Genomic DNA, 27,834 nt, shown 5'->3' with positions numbered 1-27,834 from the left:
GAGAAAGTTGCAGTTTCATTCTCCAGAGCAACAAAGGTACAGTGAAGTTAAATGGAGCTCTAAGTTAAAGACAAAGGGGAGAATTGAGGAGAAAAGTTGCCCTTGGAAACTTTGTTTTTTCTGGTTCATGATTTGGTGTTGGTATACCTGTCTGAAGGTTGTAGACTTTTGTGGGGAGGATACCATGATAGCATTAATTTTTTGGCTTGAGTAAATAGGATGAATTTAGGGAGGTTTAACAGAAGTACTTATTATTTTGATGCACAAAGATTACTGTTATTCAATGTCTTCAACACCACCAAGAAGAACAAACTGGTTGTTCGTTGTACTTTAAGATCTTGCCTATGGCTTCATGCACAATAGTTGGATTACAAGGTACTGCAATGCATATGTAGTGGTCTGGATGCTGTACAAATATAAGCCTCTTCTGTCCATCAATGGAATTTTTAGTTTGTAATCATTGTTATTCATTTTTCCAGGCTTTTCAACTGGGTCCCACTGAAGCTTCTTACTATTGGGTTTACTGGGTGCCTACACAGTATGTTGATGCAATCAAAGATACAGTCCTTGGGAAGTGGCAGTATTTTTGAATGTGCCTCCACCTCTGGCAGTGAAGGATAGACTGAAACCAAAGGACTACAGAATTTATTGGAACTTGCTTAATTACTGGATTATAATTTTTCCTCCCTTCCACCCCATCCCCCTTCTCAAATCCTTGGAAGATGCCAACAATAATAGATACAAAAAAAAAGTTGAAGATCCTCACCAGAAGCTGGAGGTGGTTAATCCAATGTGACTTTACCTGTGAACATCAAATTTTAAAAAAAAAAATTCAAAGAAGCAAAACATCAAATTATCCAAGTTCTTTGAGAGCCACAATTATCTACAGGTGATGTGCTAGAAGCATTTTATTATATCTATTATAACATGGATAACATCCCAATTTGGGCTTTTTAAGCATCCATGGAGCAGTATCTGTAAAACAGTACAGTGGGGCTCTACTTGATGTGCTGCTTGGCTCTATCTTTATGTGGATCCATTGTACTTGATATAAAACCAAATTGTGGAATATTTATTTCTTTAAGCAATCTTTAATCACATGTCTGTTCTCAGGAGGTTTCACAATTGGTTGCCTTGTGTTTAAATATCTGCCCTCATGGGCTATTCAGTCTATCTCCATGCCAACAGGAAAGGTATCTGGCCTAATTCCAATTTCCAGTTTTGGTCTGCAAATGTGTAAATTATGGCACATCAAATGTGCCACCAAATTCATTTAAACTTAACTATTCTAATGTTTAAACATATGTACCCTTAATTATGTGTTGCCTCAGTCACTAATTATTTTCACAACCAGATAAAGGCAGAGCATAGAGTAAATGGTGCATAACAAATTCTATTTGTCTGTGCCTTCTCATTGCTTTCAAACTAGCTTTGCTATTTAATTGCAGGCATGAAACCCAGAGATTTCACTATGCAATTATGCAGAACCCACTGTACTTCCTCTGACTTGTATTTGAAAGAAAGCAAAACCATATTTGGATGAATAAATCAGTGTTATTCCCTGATTCCATAGGGCAGTACCTGTTTAAAGCTGCATGACCATTTCCACTTCAATTTTGTTTCTTGAGGCTTGGAGGTTTCAAGGGGAAAAATGGTAGATAACAGGAGGGCAGTGGATGAGCTGCAAAGCATTTTCTAGATGTGAGTTGCACTTTGCTTCTACCTATTTGTTCCAGGTAGATGTCAGCTTTACCTGGCATCTGAGGGCAGGAAGCTGGGAGGAGTGTTTGAGTTACTAATGCTTCTGCACGGGGGATTATTCACTCGTGTTACTGGCATTCATCTGTTGGCTGTGCTGTATATCTAGGTTTGGTAGTGTACACATGGCTGGGGAAGGCAAAACTGGTTCAACTGTCAATAAAGAGCAACGCATGTTTTAAAATGTTAGAACTAAACCATCTCTTCTGTTCTCCCCACTTTTGCCATGGCTGCCTTCACCTTTCACAGTAAGCATGCTTTTGAGAAAATTGGAAATGACTAAAGCATCAAGCAACTTCTGAACACTAAATGGCCATTTTTCTGCATGCCTCTATGGAGTTGTATAGGTTTGCAATGTGTGCCATATAGTTTGGTTCTGAGTCATTTAAAGTGGTGGGGGAAGGGTTCTCGTACTGTAAACTAATCAGCAGATCAAGCCATCAATTAATAATTTCAGAATTTTCTGACTGACACTAAATATTTGAAGAGTGCAGAGAAAGCTTTGCTCTTTGTCTAGCCCATTGAACCTGGGAGTCTTTGGGATGCTGCAGAGGAACCTTGCTTTGTATTTTAACTTGATGTCCATGACTTGGAGGTATTTTGGATAGTGTGGAAAGAGCTAACTGTGTACTTGTATTGAATACTTGCACTAATGGCAATAAATGGAATAGTGTGCAGTTTCTAATCACTGATATCCTTTCTTGGATGAGTATAAATAGATAAATTAAAAGTTGAGTGTTTATGGGTTTCTGCTAGGTTTATGGATCTTAGACCTGATAACTATGAAAGGTGCAATATTTCAATGTAATATGCCATTTTTTAAAAAAGCAATCCTTTGCCCTGTTAAGTTTTTCATGGCAGAGTGATTCCAGTTGAGAGTGTAAAGGGTCATGCAGTTTTAACAGCAAATAACTTGCAGAATGCATGATTCAAGCACACCGATCTTTGGAAATTAAGGAAGTTGACTTGGTTTAGAGTTGCACTGCTTCGAATTTTAGTGCTGACCATTAATTATCCCAATGTTTAATTCTGAAAACTAGTCTTTATTGCCAATTAAAGTTTGTTACTTTACAGTATCCTTGTCTTCTGTTGCGGGTCTGTATGAAATGGCACTACACAGTTGAGAATTACTGCAATCCTCAATCCCTCACTAATGTCATCTGACTGAAAATGCATTTTATTGGGATACATGGAATAAAGGTTGTAAAATTTAATTCACATACAGGTCAGTGAGATTATCTGTTTTAAAGAGCTAAATGAGGCCTGTAGATGGTAACCTATACATAATTTCCCTATGCATAAGTTTGAGGAATTCAAATTGATCTAAAAAAAACAAAAAAAAGTAAGAGCATAAATGTTTCAGATACTAGATTTACAGTGAACAATGCTTGATTAGCCAAATGGCTTCCTCTGGTTCCTTAGTGGATTTTCAGTATCTTCTTCTAGTGTGACAACATGTGTGCAGATAGAAACTGATCAGTCAATAGTTGGAGATTTAGAGGGGAAAAACAAAGGCATGAGCAGATGCTGAAAGTTACAAAGTGAGTTAAAAGAACATGGTGGAAATGTGCACTAGCTAAAACCATGGAACTGAATTTGTCCTGATGAAGGGTCTCGGCCTGAAATGTGGACTGCACCTCTTCCGAGATGCTGCCTGGCCTGCTGCGTTCGCCAGCAACTTTTATGTGTGTTGGTTGAACTGAATTTGAAGAGGATTTTGTTTTACACTGGCATTGAGGTAAAATAGAACACTTAAGGAAGCTGAATCTTTGTTCCAGATTGAGAAGAATGGAGAATTAAAGTGACAAATCACATTTTGCAAGCTGAAGAGATGTTCAGGGCGGTAGTATCATTAAATAGCTGCTTCAGGTGGAAAGTGTTTGGAGCCTCGCGTTTCCTGTTTGGAATTCGTTCTCAAGTTTGGAATCTGCTGACAAAAAATGTGTGCTTTTCTCGGGGGAGAGAAAGGGACGAGATGGGGGAAATGGAATAGATAGTCGATGGTTCTGTCTGTTCCCAGCTTTCGAGGATAGACGTGGTGGAAGCATTGGTATGGAAGTGGCACAGTAAGACCAGGTGCCAGGAGCACTTAAAAGTCCTGTAAAATTGGGAAAAAGCGTGGAGTAGGGAAGGGTTTGAGACGGTAAGACTGCAACGAAGTTGAAGATTTTACTTCGTGTTGACATCTGCGTGAGATACCGATACAGTGATTTGTGTATGGGGAAAAAGGGTTGGTGAAGGAGTGAAATCCAAAAGGCGGATCTCACAGCTTCCAGTAACACCTTACTACTGCTTGTGTTTAACTGGCCTCGACATGCTCCCGGAACGGGAAGTCACAAGAACCCGTCTCGACAGCATTTACAAACAAAACAGCTCCACGTGTCAAGAGTTGTCACTTTCGGTTCGCCGACCCCGCCTCCATCCGCAACTGACACAGATGCTCCGCCCGTCTGGCCGCAGGCCAATCACCTCTCAGCTTCCCTCCGTTCCATTGGTGGGCTTTTATGTTACTCATTTAGTTCCTCCAATCGTGACCGGGGCTCGAGTTCCGTCTCTGCTTGGCCAATCGCGGGTGAGGCGCGGCTGCTCCGGACCGCCAGCGGGCGCGCGCTATGGCTATCCGGTGACGGTTGGGGTGCGAGGCATGGAGCGGGCCCGGGGGTGGCAGGCGGCGCTTCGCCTTTAACGAAGCGAGAGCCATGGCGGGGCCCCGGTGGCCCGCAGCCCTCATCTTCGTCGCCCTGCTGCTGCATGGTGTGAGACGGGTGAGTCATCGGGCGGGTGGCGGTGCGCTTCCCCTCGCCGTATGGAGTAATGGGTTAATGGTGCGCAGGGGAGGGGCGTCGGTGGGCACCGTCATGAGGGACCCCCGGAGGACGAGGACGAGGATCGCAACCTCCAACTGGAATCCGCTTCACTGCTGTGATTCCGCTCCTGTGTTTGGGAGTTGCTGACGGTTCATCTATTCTGCACCTGAGTTCATAGGCACGTAGCATAATAACTGCTCCTCCGCGTACTGCGAAAAGTAGCAGAAACTTTTTAGCGTTGTTAGTGACGAGACTGAAAACTCTCCCAAAGTATGGGAACTATTGCTAAAGCGCGTCAACTGCAGGGGAATTAGTGTAAAGGATTTCTATGTCTTTGAAATCTGTGGATATTAAAAGGGTTTTGGTCCAATGAGGTGCGTCTGGTTCTAACCATACACGTAAATCATTACGATTTGGTATTCAGTTTATCCTGTGGATTTCGGCTACACCCCATGAAGCCGACGAAGATTTGACTTGTCGTCGAATGACTGGTTTTCAGGAGAGAACTTTTGTTTGTAAAGACTTCTGTAAAATCATTTGCGTTGATACACCGCCTCTCAACTCGAGTTATTTAGTAGTACTTTACAACCGTATTTTGCAAATTAGTTACTGTTTCAGGAATCGGGGGAGTCACTTCTCGTCAGCAAGTTCCCAGGTGTATAATATACTGACGAATTCAGAACGCCCGACAGTTTCCATTCGCTCTTTGCAATAATGCAGGATAATGGAGAAGGCAGACCTTTCCCCACTTTAATGTCCCAGCTGCAAGGGACATTGTACCCAAATTTTGCGATAGCTTCCGGACCGAAGTTTCATGCAAATCTCTGTACTTGGTCTCTGATGTGGGAGTTGAAGCTACCATTTCTGTTTCAGGCAGAATGCTACCAAGTGAACCTTTGCTGATTTTCTGTTAGCAAAAACTAAACATTTGAAATGAAAGCAGCTGTTTTAATTTGACGTCTGGACTTTGCTGTGAGTTTTCACAATTTTGCGCTTTTAATCTGCTTAAGTACGGGATGGTAATGGAAAACATCGTTTGGTTAATTTTCCTGTGTTGCTTTTGTTTCTGTCCTATTAAACATGCTAATTCTGCAAAGCGATATCACGGTCCAGATTTCGGACCAAAAGTATAACAGGATCTTTTCAAATACCTTCTCCCTCGCCCGCAGTTATTTTTGATTTGACACTTTTAAAGAGACTTGAAATAATTAAACTTTGACAGTGCCTTGTCCCTAGTGACAAATAATCAAAGGAGCCAAAATAGCTTCTGATTGAAAATTGATACTTCATGTTCGGATGTAATACTTCAAATCAGGGTGTAGTTTCCCCACATTGGAAAAATTGTAGGATTTTATAAACCACAAACAAGAGAAAATCTGCAGATTCTGGAAATCCGAGCGACACACTCAAAATGTTGGACGAACTCAGCAGGCCAGGCAGCATCTATGGGGTGGGGGGGGGAAGTACAGTTGACGTTCCCTCGGCGGTTCTGAAGGGGAAAAAAGCTGAGGAGTATATTTAAAAGGTGGGGGAGGGGAGAGAGAACCATCAGCTAATAGGTGAAACCTGGAAGGGGAGGGATGAAGAAAAGAGCTGGGAAGTTGATTGGTGAGATGAGAGGGAAAAGGGAATGGGAAATGGAGAAGGGAAGGTTTTGAGGGCATTGCCAGAAGTTTGAGAAATTGGGGTTCATGCTATCAGGTTGGAGGCTACACAGAACGGAATACAAGATGTTGCTCCAACCTGAGTCTGGCGTCACGACAGTGGAGGAGGCCATGGATTGTCATATCGTAATGGGAATGGGAAGTGGAATTACTGGGAGATCCCGCTTGTTCTGGCGAATGAAGTGTCGATGCTCGGGGAAGCGCTCTCCTAATCTACGTCAGGTCTCGCTGATGTACAGGAGGCCACATTGGAAGCACCAAACACAGTAAATGAGTCCAACAGGCTCACAGGTGAAGTGTCGCCTCAGCTGGAAAGTAGTTCCAGCCTCAGTAGTTGTTAGGGTGTTTTTTGAGTTTGGGTCATTTACATTTAAGAAATGGCTTTGGCTACCAGTCTTCTGTGCCTTGATAATGTATTGTGGATTTAATTTAGAACAATACATTTCCTAAAAGTTGTGAATCCCAGTCCACAGACGATGCTGGATCCTGTGGAATGGATGTGAACCAGAAGGTGTGAAGTTTGCAAGTAGCTTCAAAAGAAAGCATTGTTTATACTTTGTAAATATGGAATTGTCCTTTGTGTTTAGCAAATAAATATTGAGCCCCACGTTGGGCCAGCAGACCTTTCCACCGAAAGCGTCTCCGTATGATGCCTGCGGTACCTTCTTTTGTTGAATAAAGAAACTGCTTTGCATCTACCAGTAGTGCTCTCTCTGGTGATTTCATTTACACAACAGTAGTGAGGGAGGAGGTGTAGGGGCAGGTGTAGCACTTGTTCTGCTTGCAAGGATAAGTGCCAGGAGGGAGATCAGTGGGGAGGGAAGAACGGACAAGGGAGTCGCGGAGGGAGTGATCCTCGCGGAAAGCAGAAGGTGGTGGGGGGCGGAGGAGAGAAAGATGTGCTTGGTGACGGGATCCCGTTTGAAGGTGGTGGAAGTTTCGGAGAGTTATGCACTGGACGTGGGGGCTGGTGGGGTGGTAGTTGAGTACAAGGGGAACCTTATCCCTGGTAGGGTGGCGGGAGGATAGGGTAAGAGCAGGCGTGTGTGAAATCGTGTCCAACCGGAGTGCGGAAGACGATAAGCTACAAATACAAAAAGAAAGAAATAAGCAATAAATATCGAGAACATGAGCTGAAGAGTTGTTGAAAGTCAGTCCCATTGGTTATGGGAACATTTCAAATGATGAAGCAATTGAAGTTAACCCCTTTGGTTCAAGAGCCTGATGGTTGAGGGGTCGTAACTGTTCCTGAACCTGGTGGTGTGAGTCCTGAGGCTCCTGTACCACCTTCCTGATGACAGCAGCTAGAAAAGAGGATGTCCTGGGTGGTGGTGGGGGGGGGACCCAGATGATGGATGCTGCTTTCCTGCAACAGCATTTCATGTAGATGTGCTCAATAGTGGGGAGGGCTTTACCAGTGTTAGACTGGGCCGTATCTATTACCTTTTCCATTCAAGGGCATTGGTGTTTCCATACCATGTTGTGATGCAGCCAGTCAATATACTCTCCACTACACATCCATAGAATTTTGTCAAAATTTTAGATGTCGTGCAGAATCTTCGCGAACTCTTCAGGAAGTGGAGGTGCTGCTGTGCTTTCTTCATAATTGCACTTGCATGCAGGACCCAGGGCAGGTCCTCTGAAATAATAACACCGAGGAATTTAAAGTTACTGCCTGTTCCCAGCTTTGATCTTCTGATGAGGACTGGCTCATGACCCTCTGGTTTCCTTCTCCTGAAGTTAATAATCAGATCCTTACTCTTGCTGACATTGAGAAAGAGTTTGAAAGAGTAGAGAGAAAATTTACAAAGCCATTACCAGGACTTGAGGACTAAGCCATTAGGAGTTTATTCCCTAGGGTGTAGGAGAAAGAGAGGAGATTTGATTTGGAATACAAAATTATGAGTATAGATAAGGTAAATGTAAGCTTGCTTTTTCCACTGAGGTTGGATGAGACTAGAACTAGAGGTCACGGGTTACAGGAGAAAGGTGAAATATTTAAGAGGAACACGAAGTGAGAACTTCTTCAAACAGAGGGTGGTGGGAGTGTGGAACGAGCTGCCAGCAGAAGTGGTGGATGTGGGTTTGATTTCAACATTTGAGAGAAATTTGGATAGGTCTGTGGATGGGAGGGCTGTGGAGGTTTATGGTCCGAGTGCAGGTCAGTGACACTATGCAGAATAATAGTTTGGCACAAACTAAATGGTTCAAAGGGTCTGTTTCTGTGTTGTATAACTATCCAGAGCAGTGGAAACTACATTCCATAGCACGTTAGTCTCAGAGAATTTTTCCCTTCACTCCCGTCAAGTATCCCCTCAGCCTCCGATGCTTCAAAGAAAGCAGTCAGTTTTCCAACCTCTCTTATGGCTAAATAACAACACCAAAACTGTAGGAATTGCTCATTCACCCTGCACCTGTGAGTAGAGAAAGAAATTTAATGTTTCATGCCAATAATTTACAATTAGAACTGGGAAAGGTTGGAATTATGATAGTGATAGGATGAAGACCAAGAGAAACTGAATGATAAGTGAATACGGTGGTGGCTGCTGAGGCAGGAAACGGCTTGCTAATCACAACTGATCTTGTTTGGAGGTGATAAATGAAAGTAGGAGAGAGAAAGTGAAGGAGGGAGTAATACTGGAACAATGCATTAGAGCATAAGGAACAGGAGCATGAGATGTGCAATCAAACCACTGAGTCTGCTTTGACATTCAGTGAAGCAATGTAGTTTCTGGAAATTTGAAATGGAGGTAGGAGTTGGCTATTTGGTCCACTCTGCCCTTCAATAAAATCATGGATGATCTTTTACCTCTGTGCCAGTTTCCTGCATTAACTTTGTAGCCTTGGAAACTACTATATTGCACTCCCTCCATTGCAAGTGTGTTCTCTTCAGACTTAAACACCATATTCCAGGTGCAGTCACATTAGGATTTTGTATTCAAATCCTCTATAGGCCAGTATACGGGTTTGTTCCTAATTACTTGCTGTACCTGCACACTAACTGTTAGTAGGGTGATATGGTGGCACAGAGAAGAGAGGTACTGCATTACAGCTCCAGGGACCCAGGTTCAATCCTGTCTTCCATCACTGTCTGTGTTGGGTTTGCACAGTATGTTCTGCCTAAGACCACATGTAATTTCTCCAGGGACTCCAATTTCTTCCTAGATCACAAAAATTTATGGGTTGATAGGTTCATTGTCTACTAAAATTGCCCTTAGCATACAGATGATTGGTTGAACCTAGGGGGAATGGATGGGAATGTAGAAGAGAATAAAATTGGTTAGGGTAGGATAAATGTAGAAATGGATGCTTGATATTTGGAGTGATTTTGGTGGGTTTGACTCTTTGACTCTGAGTAATTTATGTACCAGGGTATGTAGGTCCACTGAATGCCAACATTTAAAGCTCTTGCCATTAAAAATAAAAGCACTCTGCTTCATTGTTTCTTCTAAGTTGAATGGTATCATACTTTCTATGTTATAGAATCCACTCCCTCATCCTTCCCCATTCATTTAAGCTACCTAAAGCTCCCAAAAGATTGCATCTTTTCTGGCATCATACACTCAACAATCAACCACAAACTGCTCCAATTGCTACCATCTGGGAAACGGTACCACAGCATAAAAGCCAGGACCAACAGGCTCTGGGACAGCTTCTTCCACCAGGCCATCAGACTGATTAATTTATGTTGATGCAACTGTGTTTCTATGTTATATTGACTATCCTGTTGTACAAAGTATTTATTATAAATTACTATAGTTGCATATTGCACATTTGAACGGAGACTTTTTACTCCTCATGTATATGAAGGATGTAAGTAATAAAGTCAATTCAATTCAATTCACTGCCACCTAGCTCGGTGCTATCAGTAAACTTAATTCTATCATCCATTCATGAATGTAGGTTGTTAACTGCTCGTACTCCAATACCAATCATTTTGGAACCCAATCTGAAAAGTCCTGTTCATTTTTACGCTTTTTTTTATCCTGCATATCAGTTCCAATGTCATACACTCAAAATTTGTTTCATAATTGCTTGTTGCGGTACTTTATCAAAGACGTTTTGAAAGAGGAATTACACCAAAACAGCTGTTTTTTCTTATCTATTCTGCTAGAAACAACCTCAAGAAATCTCTTAACTGATTTGTCAAACTATTTACATTTCATTAAACTATGTCCATTCAGCTTAATTCTGTTATTATTTTCTAAATGCCCTATTATCACTTCCTCAACTACAGATTCCAGCAATTATCCTACAACTAATGTCAGGCTAACTGAATGACAATTCCTATTTTCCCTCTCTTTTAATAGTGGAGCTATACTAGTTACCTAATAGGAAGCTTTCCATAATCTATGCAGCCTTGAAATTTACCAGCTGGTCTATCCAATGTCTGTAAAGATGTCTCATTCAAAATCCCAGGATGTATGTCATCAGATTCTGAAGATTTATTGCTTTTCAGTATCATTAGTTTCTTCAGTTACTTTTTTTTTAAACAAATGGTGATTTATTTCTCTTCGTTTGTTCTTGACCCATAGTTCTCTATTGTTTGTTTCTAAGAGATTTTCTATGAACTCTGTGAAGATAAACACAAAATACTTTTTAATCTTGTCAATTCTTTATTCCAAAATAGAATTTCTCCCATCTATGCCTATAGAGAATTTTGATTAACTTTTGATAATTTTTTACTTCTTTTCATATTTGTAGATAAATGCATAATGTTGGGAATACTCAGCAGATAAGACAACATAGAACACAGTACAGGCCCTTTAGCCCACAATGTTGTGCTGACCTTTTAACCTACTCTAGGATCAATCTAACGCTTCCCTCCTACATAGCCCTCAATTTTTCTATCATCCATGTGTCTATCTAAGAGTTTCTTAAATGTTCCTAATATATCTGCCTCTACCGCCACTCCTGGCAGGGTGTTCTGAGTACTCACCACTTTGTGTATGTACGCTGTCTATAAAATGTTTTCGTTCCTCCACCCCCTTGGAAGTTTTCGTGTTTTATTGTCTTACAACATTGAATCACAGTGGATTTAATTTGGCTTCTTTTGACAGTATCAACAGAAAAAGGCTCTTTTGTGTCAAGGTGAAAACAGATCTCTGCAAAATGATCTAAAATAATTACAAGTATAAAACACAAAATGATTGATTGCATAAGTATTCACCCCCTTCAAGTCAGTATTTAGTAGATGCACCTTTGACAGCAATTACAGCCTTGAGTCTGTGTAGATAGTCTCTATTAGCTTTGCACATCTGAATTCTGCAATTTTTCCCCATTCTTCTTTACAAAGCTGCTCAAGCTCTGTTACATTGCATGGGGATCATGAGTGAACAGCTCTTTTCAAGTTCAGCCCAAATTCTTAATTAGATTCAGGTCTGGACTCTGACTTGTCCACTCACGTTAACTTTGTTGTTTTTAAGCCATATCTGTGCAGCTTTGACTTTATGCTTGAGGTCATTGTCTTGCTGGAAAGCAAATCTTCTCCCAAGTGGCAGTTCTCTTTCAGACTGCATCAGGTTTTCCTCCAGGATCTCTCTGTATTTTCCTGCATTAATTTTATCCTCTACCTTCACAAACCTTCCAGGGCCTGCTGCAGTGAAACGTCCCCACAGCATGATGCAGCTATCTCCATGGTGTGTTTTTGATGATGTGCGGTGTTATTTGGCTTGCACCAAGCATACTGTTTAGTCTGATGGCCAAAAAGCTCAATTTTGGTTTCATCAGACCATACAGCCGCCTTCCAGCTGACTTCAGAATCTCCACGTGCTTTCTGGCAAACTCTAGCCAAGATTTCATGTGAAATTTTTTCAACAGTGGCTTTCTCTTTGTCACTCTCCCGTAAAGCTGCAACTGGTGAAGCACCCAGACAATATTTGTTGTATGCACAGCCTCTCCCATCTTAGCCACTGAAGCTTCTACCTTCTCCAGAGCTGTCATAGGTCTCTTGGTGGCCTCCATCACTAGTCCCCTTCTTGCACGGTCACTCAGTTTTTGGGGACGGCAAACTCAAGGCAGATTTACAGCTGTGCCATATTCTTTCCATTTCTTGATGATTGACTTGGCTGTACTCCAAGGGATATTCAGTGACTTGGAAATTTTCTTGTATCCATCTCCTGACTTGTGCTTTCCAATAATCTTTTCACAGAGCTGCTTGGAGTGTTCTTTTATCTTCAAGGTGTAGTTTTTGCCGGGATACTGACTCATCAGATACAGCCATAATTTTACGACTATCAATTGAAACACCTTGACTGCACGCAGGTCTCCAAAAACAGATCTTAATTTAACTAATGTGACTTCTAAAACCAATTGACTGCACCAGTGATGATTTGGTGTGTCATTTTGAATGGGAGTAAATACTTATGCAGTCAATTGTTTTGTGTTATATATTTGTGATTAATTTAGATCACTTTGTAGGGATCTGTTTTCACTTTGACATGTAAGAGTCTTTTTCTGTTGATCAATGTCAAAAAAGCCAAATTAGATCACTGTTATCAATGTTGTAAAACAATAAAACATGTAAACTTCCAAGGGGGGGGGGAATACTTTTTACAGGCACTGTTTATATTTTTTTTAAAACTTTTCTTTGACATACCTTATATACTTTCCCCCACCTTAAAAGGATGCCCCCCTCATTTTAGCCATTTCTGCCTTTGGGAAAAAGTCTCTGGCTATCCACTTCATCTGTGCCTCTCATCATCATCTTTGGAGTAAAGCATTGTAAATTACTTTTTCAAATACTTTTATTTGTTTTGATGCTATGTGGACATCACTGCCTATACCACCATTTAAAACGCATAGTGCCAGATCAGGTTTGGATTTCAGATTTATTTCCTTGGAAATTTTAATGTTTTTTCCAACAATCCTCTAATTTTGTGGTCATCATGACTGATATTAGTTGTTAATTCAAGATTTGTTTAATTACTTGAATTTAAATTCTACGAGTGTTATGTTTGGATTTGTACTCTCTCATTTCATATTTGTTATATTTCCAACTTCTCACGTCTCCTTATAACAAAGAGGCAATTCAGCTTATTGAAGATTTGCTAACTTTCAGATCAATGCCATTCCACAACATATTTCTTCATAATCTATTCTCTCGTAAACATCTGTTAATTCCCCTTGATGTTCTTACCATCCACCTGCCTTCCTTCGGGTAGGCACTTTAGATCACTGTATGCCAGGACAAATAGGTACAAGAACAGTTTCTTTCCGTATGCCATCAGTCTTATGAACACTTGAATTTTAGTCTATTATGAACCAAGTCCACCTGTACATACACAGGTATACCTCATTGTATATAGTTCACGATTATTTGCACTATTGTTTGGTTTGCCTTTTGATTCGGTACAGCGAGAGCTCAAGGAAACAGACATCAAATTCCTTGTATGTGTCCGCATACTTGGCGATAATAAAGGATTCTGATTCTGATTATTGGGAATTTGCAGTGGCCAATTATTCTACCAACCAACTTCTCATGGAATAGGAGATGAAAGGGGAGCATCTTGGACAAACCCACAAGAAAAATCTGAAAGCTACACAGCACTGGATCTATTGGTAGACTAGATAGCCAGCAGTACTACTTGCTGCACCTGTGTGCTGTCATCTGATCAGCTTAACAGCTATTCTACTGTATTTCAGCAGTGTCATAACAGCCTTGTCTTTAGTACTTGATTGCTGGGCCCTGCCAATATCAAGGTTGGGAATATTATTGGAGATATCTTCTGTAAGTTGCTTAACAGTACATTGTCACTCATGATTTGATATTGTAGAGCTATGGGACTTTGATCTGAGCTGTTGTGAAATCACTTATCTCTGTTCCATTGATAAAAATGCAAAATATTTTAGGCCAAGTCTGCCGATAGTATGAATATACTCAATGGTGTTGCTCATGCTGGGACTGGAGTAGTGAAAAACATTTCTTTTATTGCTGTTGCTGTATAACATCAAATGGATGTCTGACTTTCAGTAGCTTGATCTGAGTGTGTTTTTTTTCGTCTGGAAAACCCCTTTCTAAGGTTTTTCTCCTATTCAAGTTCTGGATCTTTACTTCAATATTGGGAGCTGAGCTTTTTCGTCCTGTTTTCTGACATAACCCCTGACTTCAAGAAAGCGGTCATAATTACTGCTGTGAAGTAAAGTACTCTGAGGCCTTCGTTGGTCGGGGTCGGCCATGGATGTTGCATCCTAGCTGTCAGTGTTCGATATGCAAGCCAGGGCAGTACGATAGGGAGAGCAGGCTGCCCCTCTCCATGCATCTGATGAATCCAAAGCAATGGCAAAGACTGATAAGGCGGCATCACAGGAGTTGCCAGTCAGTGTTGAACTCAACATAGGACAGCCTAAGGGACACCAGCTCCAGATTTTTCCCTGGGGTTTACCCCTGAAGCCTTGGCCATGTATCAGTATAGACACAAGGCAACAAGAGGTTTGAAATCAGACTCTTCATTCTAGATGAGCTGCCATTACAGTTAATGAGTCACATCTGCCTGAAGTGACTGGTTCTAAGGTGCCAGTAACCCACCTTTGCCTTTTCTCCTGTCAGTAGAAACAGTTTTGCTGGGGTTAGTAGCTAAGCCACACTTGAAGGCCAGGAGCTAGACTTGGTTGTCAGAAGCTATTTGAGATGCATGCCATTGAGAGCATGTAATAGGTAGTGGGAGCTTATCGCTTATCCCCACTATCTCTCACCCACCCACCCACCCTGGCTATGACAGTCTTAGGGAACCAAGGAAAGTACTGCAGATACTGGAAATCTGAAATAAAACCTGACAATTTCTGTAGAGAGAGAAAGAGAGTAAATGCTTTGTATCATTGACTGTTCATCAGAATATTTTCAGCATTTTCAGTTTTTAATCCATGATTGTATCATATATGTTTCTTTTAATGATAAAATTGAAAGATGAAGGCCCAGTGCAGGAAATTGGTAACGTTTTGATGGGTAAGCAAAATAGAAATACGTTCTGATCACTGGTAATTAGAGGTGCCAATTAGAAATGCCTTAGTGTTGTACAAGAAAGTTGAAAACCAAAGAGTTTGACAGTTTTGAGGTTGCGGAGTATGAGATTCAGAGACAATGGTTCATCTTGAATCCTATTAATTTCGAATCTAACAATGTTAAGTGAAATGCTAAATATTAGCATAGAAATGGAAACTTTATGTTGCATTTAAAAACAATGAAATATTGTTTCCAGCAAGGCAATCTTTAGCACACAATGCCCTCCTTTTCCTCAGGCCTCAATGTGAAAATCTCCCATCTTCTTATGTACATAGCACATAATTTAAACTTGCTTTTTTTGGATGCAGCTAGAATTTGTGGTTACTCAATAGCTGTCTCCACAAAACGTTAGTCAGAAGGCTGTGCATTTTACTTCATAATCTTCTAAAGATATCATTAGTGTCACTCTGAACTGAGGAACCATAGATCTATCAATTAGAATCACAGAGAAAGAGAGATCTCAACTAACATTAGTATAAAGGAACTCCAAACGTATCAAACTGAAGTTTGTGAGAGTTTTCTGTATGCAAATTGGCTGCCTATTTGTTAAAACAATATCTCTAGTCCAGAAATACACAATGGGTACTGAGTACTGAGCTAAAAAAAATATGCAAAGGATATGGGAGCACCTTGGTTACTACAAAACAAGACAAGCAGAAGAGTGAACTAATGTTCATGGAAATATAAAAGTTTACATTCCTTCATAACATTTGGAGAAATTACATATAACTAATAAAGTTACAGGATCATACAGCAAAGGTCCTTCAGCCTATTGTGTCCACTTCAATCATCAGCCACTCAATTACACTAATACCATTTTATTTTATTTATAAAGTAAATCTGAAAAAAGGGGCCTGTATCAATAATGGTGGTTGTATTACTAGTGAATTGTTATTAAAAATCGCCTCCACATCCTTTTAAGAATGAAAAAATATTTTTTATTATTTGGAGTGATACAATTCATATAAATACATATTACTATTGCATTATATGAAAGAAAGCTATTTATGTAGATATTAATTTTCTTGTGAAAAGAACGCAGGGTTCAGCCCAGAATCATATAGCATGGATTGTATGGCCTGAGCATCCTTAAGTAGGGAAGAGAATAAATAAGTCTTGATTCCTGCTGCTGACTACTGGGTAGGGATATATGTGTGAGATGAAAATATAGCTGGATCACCTATGATAACCAATAACCTACCAATAATCACTGTCAAGTCTTCAAACCCATAATATTGTGGGGAACTGTGTCCAGACTTCGAATTGGCAAAGCAGGCACTTAGTGTAAGATCAGTTAGTTATAAATTGCAGCCTTACCAGTGTCAGCGTGAACAATTAGCAAGTTGAAGGAAAACAAGGAATAGCAATTTAGCCTGGTGCAGGATTGTTGGATCAAGCACTGTGGGCCATCTCAGATCTCTCCATATTCTAGTTCTCCGTGTTCCTAGAACACTAGGTTCTCCTGAAATGTTATTGTTCCCTCAGATTGGACCTTGTGCTTTGACAATATCAATAGGTAAATTTAATGTCAAAGAAATGTATATCCAGAATTGTACATCCTGAATTTCTTCTTCTTCGCAAACATCCACGAAAACTGAGGAGTGACCTAAAGAATGAATGACAGTTAAATACTAGGACCCCAAAGCCCCCCCCAGTTCCCCCCTCCCATGCATAAGCAGTAGCAAAGCAACCACCCCCCACCAGCAAAAAAGTATCGGCACACCCCACCGGGCACTGAAGCATGCAACAAAGCATCAATAAAGACACCCAACTTGTTAATACCTCAAAGAGTACTTGTTCACCCGATATTCGGCATACCACAGGCTCTCTCTCTCCCTCATAAGGGAAAAAGAGATGTCCCCGTTTCACAGCCATAACAAAGCAACTTACTTATTTATGGCATTAAAAGTCTTTTGCATTGCTTCTTCTGAGCTCTGTGCCCAAAGAACTCAGGTCTCTGGGCACACAGCCAACAGCCAGCTCTCTGCTTTCAATCTTCCGTCTCCCAAGACGCATCAGGTGGCAGCGGCACTGGCCTTGAATCTGCCTGCCTCCAGAGCCACAGAAATGTGACACTCTGAAGTCATGCTAGTCATCCAGGTCACATCTTTAGCATATTGAAAAGCAGCCAGTTGTGAGGCCCTGAGAGCGCATCCCATTTCCACAAAGAACCAAAGTCAGCGTGTAACTCCAGATCAGGGTCTTCAAAAGAACCTTGAAAAGGAAAAAAAAAGAGATATCAAGGATAGAAGTAGAGCTGTTTTCAAAGATGCAAGCGAAGGAGTCCCCCTTAGGCGCCATCATCCTCCTAAATATTAAAACAAAGAATAATACTTAAACAATCATTGTTTCATAAGTATGGATAAAACACTTTGCCAAGATTGACTGAACTCTTTCATCCTGTCCTGTATTGAATCCTATCTTTTCCAGTCTTTGTATTCCCCATAAATCCTAGTTCATATTTAGCACCCCCTTTTGTGACACAAATGAAATGAAGAAAGAAATTAAAATGTGCTTGCTGTGTCTCTCAAGGACATCTTATCTGTTTCCAACTCTTGGTAAATTAGCTGATTTGTTCAAAACTGTTGAATGAATCAATGAATGCCATCAGGAGGCAAGGCTCTGAACTCTGCAATTCCTGCCCTAATTGTGTCTATCTATGTTCAGATCCTCATCAGGATCTACCTCCTTAATCAAGCTTCAGGTCATAGAGTTGTTCAGTGTAGAGAAAGGCCCTTCAGCCTATCTCATTTATGCCAACCATCTTGCCTATCTATATCCTAATCCCACTCTCTTACATTAATTCGACATGCCTTTATGCCTTGCTGATTTGATTACCTGTCAAAGTACCTCTTAAATGTTGTCACTGTTCTTGTCTCTGCCATCTCTTCTGATAGATACCAATACTCTGTGTGAAAAATTTGCCTCTCAGGTCCCCTTTAAAATTTCTCCCTTTCACTGTAAATGTATGCCCTCTGGTTTTAGATACCTCTAATATGGGGAATAGACACTGGCTGTCTATCTATCTATGCCCTTCTTAATATTTTATGCCTCTACCATGTCACTTCTCAGTCTTCTTCCCTCCAGGGAAAACAGATTTAGCCTATCCAGTCTCAAGGCTTCCAATCCATGCAACATTCCTGTAAATCTTTCCTGAACCTTCTCTATCTTAGGCACATCCTTCCTATAATGTGGTGATCAGAACTGCACATAATGCTTCAAGTACAGTGTAACCAATATTTTGTCCAATTGTGACAAGATGTTCTAACTCTTAAACCCACTGCCTTGGCCAAGGCAAGCATAGCATATATCTTCCTCAACACCTTGTCTACCTGTTTTTCCATTTTCAAAGGACTGTGTACTGTCTGTTCAACAACGCTGATGTTGTATAATACTGTTTTTGTGGTGTAGTTGCAAATTATATTGAGTGGTATTCCTTGAAGTGTCTTAGGAGGTGTGACTATGTTAAACACACTATATAAATGCAATCCACAAAAAGCCTTAGGAACTCGGCGGGTGCAAACTATTAGTTTTTTAAAATTTTCAGCTTGGAGTAGGCCCTTCCGGCTCTTCGAGCTACACTACCCCAGCCATCAGCAACAAACCTGATTAACCCTAACCTAACAAGAGAATATCTGCAGATGCTGGAAATCCAAACAACACACACAGATTGCTGGAGGAACTCAGCAGGCCAGGCAGCATCTATGGAAAAAAAGTGAACAGTTGATGTTTCGGGCCAAATTGTCGACTGTTAACTCTTTTCTCTGCTGCCTGGCCTGCTGTTCCTCCAGTATTTTGTGTGTGTTGCTAGCCCTAACCTAATCATGAGATGACCGATTAACTTCCCCAATACTTCTACCTCGACACGGTTTTATCCCCCCTTGTTCAATCCCTTCCTACCTATGTTCGCGACACTTCTCACGCTCTTAAACTTTTTGATGATTTTAAGTTCCCTGGCCCCCACCGCTTTATTTTCACCATGGATGTCCAGTCCCTGTATACTTCCATCCCCCATCAGGAAGGTCTCAAAGTTCTCCACTTCTTTTTGGATTCCAGACCTAATCAGTTCCCCTCTACCACCACTCTGCTCCGTCTGACGGAATTAGTCCTTACTCTTAATAATTCCTCCTTTGGCTCCTCCCACTTCCTCCAAACTAAAGGTGTAGCTATGGGCACCCACATGGGTCCGAGCTATGCCTGCCTTTTTGTTGGCTTTGTGGAACAATCTACAAACCCCATTTCCAGAAAAGTTGGGATATTTTGCAAAATGCAATAAAAACAAAAATCTGTGATATGTTAATTCACGTGAACCTTTATTTAACTGACAAAAGTACAAAGAAAAGATTTTCAATAGTTTTACTGACCAACTTAATTGTATTTTGTAAACATACACAAATTTAGAATTTGATGGCTGCAACACGCTCAACAAAAGCTGGGACAGTGTTAAAATAAGATTGAAAAGTGCATAGAATATTCAAGTAACACCGGTTTGGAAGACTCCACATTAAGCAGGCTAATTGGTAGCAGGTGAGGTATCATGACTGGGTATAGAAGAAGCGTCCATCAAAGGCTCAGTCTTTGCAAGCAAGGATGGGTCGGAGCTCACCCCTTTGTGCCAAAATTCGTGACAGAATTGTTAGTCAGTTCAAAAGGAACATATCTCAACGCAAGATTGCAGAGAATTTAGGTCTTTCAACATCTACAGTACATAATATTGTGAAAAGATTCAGAGAATTCAGAGACATCTCAGTGCGTAAAGGGCAAGGTCAGAAACCACTGTTGAATGCGCGTGATTTTCGAGCCCTCAGGCGGCACTGCCTAAGAAACCGTCATGCTACTGTGACAATTATAGCCACCTGGGCTCGGAAGTACTTCGGAAAACCATTGTCACTCAACACAGTCCGTCGCTGCATCCAGAAATGCAACTTGAAACTGTTTTACGCAAGGAGGAAGCCATACATCAACTCTATGCAGAAACGCCGGCGAGTTCTCTGGACCCGAGCTCATCTCAGATGGACCGAAAGACTGTGGAACCGTGTGCTGTGGTCAGATGAGTCCACATTTCAGCTAGTTTTCGGAAAAAACGGGCGTCGAGTTCTCCGTGCCAAAGATGAAAACGACCATCCAGATTGTTATCAGCGAAAGGTGCAAAAGCCAGCATCTGTGATGGTATGGGGGTGCATCAGTGCCCACAGCATGGGTGAGTTGCATGTATGTGAAGGTACCATTGACTCTGAGGCGTATATTAGGATTTTAGAGAGACATATATTGCCATGAAGGCGACGTCTCTTCCTGGGACGTCCATGCTTATTTCAGCAGGACAATGCCAGACCACATTCTGCACGGGCTACAACAGCGTGGCTTTGTAGACACAGAGAGCTTGTGCTTGACTGGCCTGCTGCCAGTCCAGATCTATCTCCTATTGAAAATGTATGGCGCATCATGAAGAGGAGAATCAGACAACGGAGACCATGGACTGTTGAGCAGCTGAAGTCTTATATCAAGCAAGAATGGACAAAATTTCCAATTGCAAATCTACTACAATTAGTATCCTCAGTTCCAAAACAATTAAAAAGTGTTATTAAAAGGAAAGGTGATGTAACACAATGGTAAGCATGCCTCTGTCCCAACTTTTGTTGATGTGTTGCAGCCATCAAATTCTAAATTTGTGTATGTTTACAAAATACAATTAAGTTGGTCAGTAAAACTATCGAAAATCTTTTCTTTGTACTTTTGTCAGTTAAATAAAGGTTCACGTGAATTAACATATCACAGATTTTTGTTTTTATTGCATTTTGCAAAATATCCCAACTTTTCTGGAAATGGGGTTTGTATGTTCCGTACCTATTCTGGTGTCTGTCCCCCACTTTTCCTTCGCTACATCGACGACTGCATTGGCGCTGCTTCCTGCACGCATGCTGAGCTCGTTGACTTTATTAACTTTGCCTCCACCTTTCACCCTGCCCTCAAGTTTACTTGGTCCATTTCCGACATCTCCCTCCCCTTTCTAGATCTTTCTGTCTCTATCTCTGGAGGCAGCTTATCTACTGATGTCTACTATAAGCCTACTGACTCTCACAGCTTTCTGGACTATTCCTCTTCTCACCCTGTCTCTTGCAAAAACGCCATCCCCTTCTCGCAATTCCTCCGTCTCCACTGCATTTGCTCTCAGGATGAGGCTTTTCATTCCAGGATGAGGGAGATGTCCTCCTTTTTTAAAGAAAGGGGCCTCCCTTCCATCAACTCTGCTCTCAAACGCATCTCCTCCATTTCACGCATATCTGCTCTCACTCCATCCTCCCGCCATCCCACTAGGAATAGGGTTCCCCTGGTCCTCACCTACCACCCCACCAGCCTCCGGGTCCAACATATTATTCTCCGTAACTTCTGCCACCTCCAACGGGATCCCACCACTAAGCACATCTTTCCCTCCTCTCTCTCTCTGCTTTCCGCAAGGATCTCTCCCTATGCGACTCCCTTGTCCATTCGTCCCCCCCCCCCCATCCCTCCCCACTGATCTCCCTCCTGGCACTTATCCTTATAAGCAGAACAAGTGCTACACATGCCCTTACACTTCCTCCCTTACCACCATTCAGGGCCCCAGACAGTCTTTCCAGGTGAGGCGACACTTCACCTGTGAGTCGGCTGGGGTGATATACTGCGTCTGGTGCTCCCGATATGGCCTTCTGTATATTGGCGAGACCCGACGCAGACTGGGAGATCGTTTTGCTGAACACCTACGCTCTGTCTGCCAGAGAAAGCAGGATCTCCCAGTGGCCACACATTTTAATTTCACATCCCATTCCCATTCTGGCATGTCTATCCACGGCCTCCTCTACTGTAAAGATGAAGCCACACTCAAGTTTTGTAGAAACTCTGATTACATCATTTTTATGCTGTGAAAATATTGAAAAAAGACACCTGTTAGATTGTCTCATTACATGTCCTATGAATTGCAGAGGGACTCTGAATATATATGCTTTGTTTCCTGGTGGATCTATTGCAATGAATTTTTGTCATCATTCAAATTCTAGGTCTGTTTGACTTTCCCATACTGTTTATAGCAACAAGAGTATGTCTTCAGTCCCTTGCATCTATTTCTCTATTTAATGAGATTAAGATTAAGCTGCATCCTAATTCTTCATTTCTTTTAACATCCAGGACCAACACAAATCTAATATTTTAAATGGTTAATTGGGGTGGCATTTATTACACTTTGTGGGAGGGAGCACCATTAGCTCTACTACATTTTTATAGAAACATTTCAGAACTTTATCATGAATGATCTAGCTCTTAAATTTACTTTTAGTGAAGATTACGCTGCCATTAGATTACCTTTCTCCAGTTAGTTATTTACAGAATCTTAAATCCTTCATTGAAATCTTCACTTAACTTCTGTTTCATTAGATTTATTTATATAATCGCATAATATCTTGGGACCCTGGAGTCACTTGGTGAATCTCCCCTGAATTGTCTCCACAGCCCTTATTATGTTTGAAGGTGCAATGCCCAGTATCAGTGTAGTGTAGCAACATTTTTTCCCTTCCAATTTCTAGTGCTCTAGTTTTAATGTGTAAAATTCCATTAAGTTTATTGATTTTATTTTTATTCTTTTTGGTATATTATAGTGATTAATTTACATGGACCCTAAAATTCTTGAATATCTTGTTCCTAGCTTACAAGCAATATATATTTTGGGAAATGAAAAATCATTCCAGTGTAACATAATGCATGATGAGGCATCAGTTAAGATCCTTGTCACAGTCTTCGTTTGTGTACATACTCATTTCCCTACAATCTCTTTTACTTCCTCAAATATTCATTTAGACATGACCTACCTTTTATAAATCCACTTGGCACGGTAATCAGCTCAAATTTCACTAGCTACTTATTCACTGTGTCTTAAATTATAGATTGGAATAGCTTCACAAACCACTGTTGTTAAACTGGACTGTTTTTAATTTCCTGGTTTGTCTCCTTTATGTATCACCACTATTAGTTGGGTAATTCTTAAATCACTAAGACAAAACTTTAATATTTTAGTTAGGAAATACTTTCCTTTTAATATAGTATGAGTTTTCAAAAAGTAAAATGCAAATTAATTCAGGGGTCTGTTTCAAAGTTCTCAGTTCAGCTAGCCAAATCTTGGGGATATGGGTAGAAGTAAATGCATAAAGTTTTGCATAAAAATACTTGCTTTTCTGATGATTTTAATATAATGTTTAAAATATGAAGGAATTGTTTAAAATGAAGTTTCCATTGTGTCATTACTGAAAGTGATACTAATAATTTTTGTTCTTGATCCACTGTGGTACACTGCTGATATTGTTTTTAATCAAGATTAATACTTTTCTAGTAATAAAAATTGCACCATTTGAATTGCATGTGTTGTTTAGCATATTGTTATTTCCCAAAAATGCTGTGTTAATAATTATTCAGATTGATTTTGCTTTTTATTATGCGTGAGTGACTGAAAACACATTCTGTGCTGCAGTTCAAACCTTACAACGAACAATCTATCGGAGTAAATGACTGATCATTTTTTAAAGTTATGGAGTTGATGACCATCATCTTGAGCTGTACAATGAGCTCAATGTTGTGCTGAGGTACAAAGGTCAAAGTGATAGTCTAGTGTTGTATTAGTTTAACTCATTCTTCAAAGAAAAGAGAAACTTACAGTATGGTCGAATGCAATAAAGTTTTTAATAATTGTTGCACAATCTAGTGACAAAAAAACAACATCATACATACAATTATCTTCTTTGTATGTGCTGCGAGTCACAGACATAACTAGTTAGTTGCCAGAGGTAGCATGGAATTGAATTGCTAAATGGATGCCGCTTTTTAAAAATTGGCACTTATTTCCAAGTATCTTCCATTACATTGAGAACTGTGTTTGCATTCATTGTTTGAGCATTTTGAGTCATCATGAGTTGTGAAAGCTGCTGCATAAATAAAAGACATTCTTTTACTTGGATTCTATTCAACATCTGACTTAAGGAAGACAATTGTGTGATTGAAGTTCACCTTGTCTGGGATTGAATCAATGTTCCTTTCCTGAAATTACAGAAAACAATTCAAAAGTAGTTGAGCAGGCCACAATTTCTGATAGTCTAAAGTTTTTATCTATGCCTTTTATTCTTGAATCACTTTTATATATGTTATGGATTCTGTAATGCATAATTCTTCAGTACTGATTAATGCAATTTTTCATTAAAGAGGTTTTCATTAAATGACATCTGACTGGATCTGGAATAAGAGTGATTATAATGGACTATTGTATTCTGCATTCTGGAACAAAGGAACAAACAGACTGTTACAGTGTATTATGTTCCAATTGTGTTGTTCTTGTTAAAAGATGGCACTAGTGGATTCTTGCCAAAATGGCAACTAACACTGAAAGTTCAAAGTAAGTTTACTATCATAGTACATATAGAGTATGTCAATATATACTACCTTCAGGTTAATTTTCTTTTTGGTATTCACAGTAAATACAAAGAAACAAAACAATAAATGAAAAACTGCGCAACAAAGACAGACGAACAAACATCAATGTGCAAAATACAACAAACTCTGCAAATACAAAAATGGAAAAAAACTAATTAATAATAAATTACTAATAAATATTGAGGAACACAGACAAAATGCTGGAGGAACTCAGCAGGCCAGGCAGCATCTATAGAAAAAAGTAAAGTCGACGTTTCAGGCCTGCTGAGTTCCTCCAGCATTTTGTGTGTGTTGCTCAGATTTTCAGCATCTGCAGATTTTCTCTTGTTTGTGGTTTGATAATTATTGAGAACATGAGTTGTAGAGTCCTTGAAAGTGAGTGAGTAGGTTGTGGAATCAGTTCATTGATGGGGTGAGTGAAATTACCCCTTCTGGTTCAAGAGCCTGATGGTTGGGAGGGGTAATAACTGGTCCTGAACCTGGTGGTGTGGGACCTGAGGCTTCTGTACCTACTTCCTGATGGCAGCAGTGAGAAGGGAGCATGGCCTGGTTTGTGAAGGTCCTTGATGATGAATGCTACTTTCCTGCCACAGAGCTTCCTGCAGATCTTTCTAGATGGCACTGGCAATACACGGTGATATTTTGCAAGCAGCTTGCAAAATACTCACATGAAATACTAATTGTGGGGTGATACTGATTACCTAGAGGCAAAAGAAAACACTCCTTTATTGAGACAGGAAGCTGCAATGAATCCTTGATTTGTGGAGCTATCTTGCTATATTGTTTTGTGAAGTAGGTATCTATAGCTGTTGATGTTGTGATTCTGCCATTCCTTGCCCTTGCATTTGGAGCTGATCCAATCACACGTATTTATAATTAACAGAAATTGCCCTGCCATTCTCCACCTTACTTTACTTTACACTCACTTAAACAAATAGTCTGACTGGTGGTATATCATAAATTTTGTTGTCATGCTAGCATCCAGATGGTCAATGATAGTATAGCAATTGTTAATTCAGTACATTTGTCCATTACTGTAAAAAACAGAAAATTATCCTTGTGTTTTATTTGCCAGCTAAATTCCTGCAGTATATACTGTAATTCATATAAAACCTAGTCGATATCCTATTTTTATTTCTGATTTTAAACCCTACACTGATAGGATAGATGAAAACAAGATTGGGCTTGCCTGTTGTGCAGCTTCCCGTAAAGTGACTATCTTGTTAATATTGTTGAGGAGGTTGCTTGTGAGTAATGGTGATTTACTCAAAAAAGGAATGGGTGGTACCACACATCTACAGTAATTGGGTTTGTGATATAATGGAGGAGGGGTGGGGAGCAATGGTGAGAAAAAGAGGGAAAATATTATTCAAGCAATGACAGTGTCAGTTGTTAAATTAAATTTGAAGCAAACTCCTAAAATTATGCATGTATTTATTGTGTTAATTTATTAAATGTGGAAACCCATTCTCTGGTTAGTACATTGCTTTAGAAGCGTGTAATGGTTTGTGTGTGTCTGTTACAAAGTTATAAGGAAGTTCTGTTGGTAAACACAACAAATAGTTCATATCATCGTTTACTTGTAAATCTCAAGGGAATTTGCTTGTGACCCTCAGTCTGTTAGCTGTACCACTAAATAGCCATTTGAAAAGATTCTGGATAGATTATACAATGTCCCTGGAATAATTAAAATGGGGTTCTATTTTAAGCCATAGACCACATGACCATAAGACATAGGGGCAGAATTATATCATTCAGCCTATTGAGCCTGCTCCACCATTCCATCATGGCTGATTTATTATCCCTCTCAACCCCATTCTGCTGCCTTCTTCCTGTAACCTTAACACCCTTACTAATCAAGAGCTTATCAACCTCCACTTTAAATATACCCAATGACTTGGCCTCCACAGCTGTCTGTGGCAATGAATTCCACAGATTCTCCATTCCTGGTGAAAGAAATTCTTCCTAATCTTTTTCATAAGGTGGCATCCTTGTATTCTGAGGCTGTGCCCTCCAGTTCTAAACTCCCACACTATAGAAAACATTTTCTCCACGTCCACTCTATCTAGTCCTTTCAATATTCAATAAGTTTCAATAATATCCCCCACCCATTCTTTTAAACAGACCCATCAAACCCTCCTCATAAGTTAACCCTTTCATTTCTGGGATTACTTCTTGTGAACCTCCTCTGGACCTTCTCCAATGCCAGCACATCCTTTCTTAGGTAAGGGGCCCAAAACTGCTCACAATATTCCCAAGTGTATTCTGACCGGTGCCTTATAAAACCTCAGCATTACGTCCTTCCTTTTATATTCTAGTCTTCTATTCTAGAAAGTAGTCTACACCTTTATTTCTTCTACCAAAGTGCATGACTATATACTTGTCTACACTGTAGTCCATCTGCCACTTCTTTGTCCATTCTCCTAATCTAAGTAATTTTGCAGACTCCCTACTTCCTCAATGCTATTTGCCCCTCCACCTATCTTTGTATCATCTGTAAACTTTGCCACAAAGCCATTAATTCTGTCATCCAAATCATTGACATATAACATGAAAGAAAATGGTCCTAACCCCAACTACAGTGGAATATCACTAATTACCAGCAGCCAACCAGAAAAGGCCCCCTTTATTCCCACTTTTTGCCTCCTGCCAGTCAGTCAATCTTGTCTCCAATTTTGCTACTATCTTTCCTGTAATACCACAGGCTCTTGTTTAGCAGCTTCATGTGTGGCTCCTTGTCAAAGGCCTTCCGTAAATCCACGTAAACAACATCCATTGACTCTCCTTTGTCTATCCTGCCTGTTGTTTCCTGAAAGAATTCCAGCAGATTTTTCAAACAAGATTTCTCCTTAAGGAAAGCATGCTGACTTTGGCCTATTTTATCATGTGCCTCCAAGTACTCTAAAACCTCATCCTTAATAATGGACTGCAACGTCTTACCAACCACTGAAGTAGGGCTAACTAGCCTATAATTTCCTGTCTTTTGCCTCCCTCCCTTGGAAAGTGGAGTAACATTTGCAATTTTCCAGTCCTCTGGAACCATTCCAGAATCTAGTGATTCTTAAAAGATCATTACTCATGCTGCCACAATCTCTTCAGCTACCTCTTTCAGAACCCTGGGGTGAAGTCTATCTGGTCCAAGTGACCTTTCTACCTT

The 27,834-nt window shown here is 40.4% G+C and overlaps 2 protein-coding genes across 4 annotated transcripts in view; both read left to right on the top strand.

Annotated features, from left to right (window-relative positions):
- Positions 1-2,908, top strand: part of ubfd1 (ubiquitin family domain containing 1) — a 166,149-nt gene extending 163,241 nt beyond the window's left edge. For 2 of the 3 annotated variants that reach the window (XM_063058727.1, XM_063058726.1), the window contains one exon: positions 480-2,906. In XM_063058727.1, coding sequence (XP_062914797.1) covers positions 480-590 — 111 coding nt within the window. In that variant the 3' untranslated portion in view covers positions 591-2,906. Of the gene's footprint in view, positions 1-479 lie in introns of all 3 variants that reach the window. The other variant, XM_063058725.1, reaches the window with a different exon arrangement.
- Positions 2,909-4,103: 1,195 nt separating this feature from the next.
- LOC134351874 (serine/threonine-protein kinase/endoribonuclease IRE1-like) overlaps positions 4,104-27,834 on the top strand; it is a 71,319-nt gene continuing 47,588 nt past the window's right edge. Inside the window, exon 1 of the mRNA XM_063058715.1 lies at positions 4,104-4,523. Coding sequence (XP_062914785.1) covers positions 4,458-4,523 — 66 coding nt within the window. The 5' untranslated portion in view covers positions 4,104-4,457. The remainder of the gene's footprint in view (positions 4,524-27,834) is intronic.

This window comes from Mobula hypostoma, chromosome 9, assembly GCF_963921235.1.
Source record: "Mobula hypostoma chromosome 9, sMobHyp1.1, whole genome shotgun sequence".
Lineage (NCBI taxonomy): Eukaryota > Metazoa > Chordata > Chondrichthyes > Myliobatiformes > Myliobatidae > Mobula > Mobula hypostoma.
This window is presented reverse-complemented; position numbering and strand designations above follow the sequence as displayed.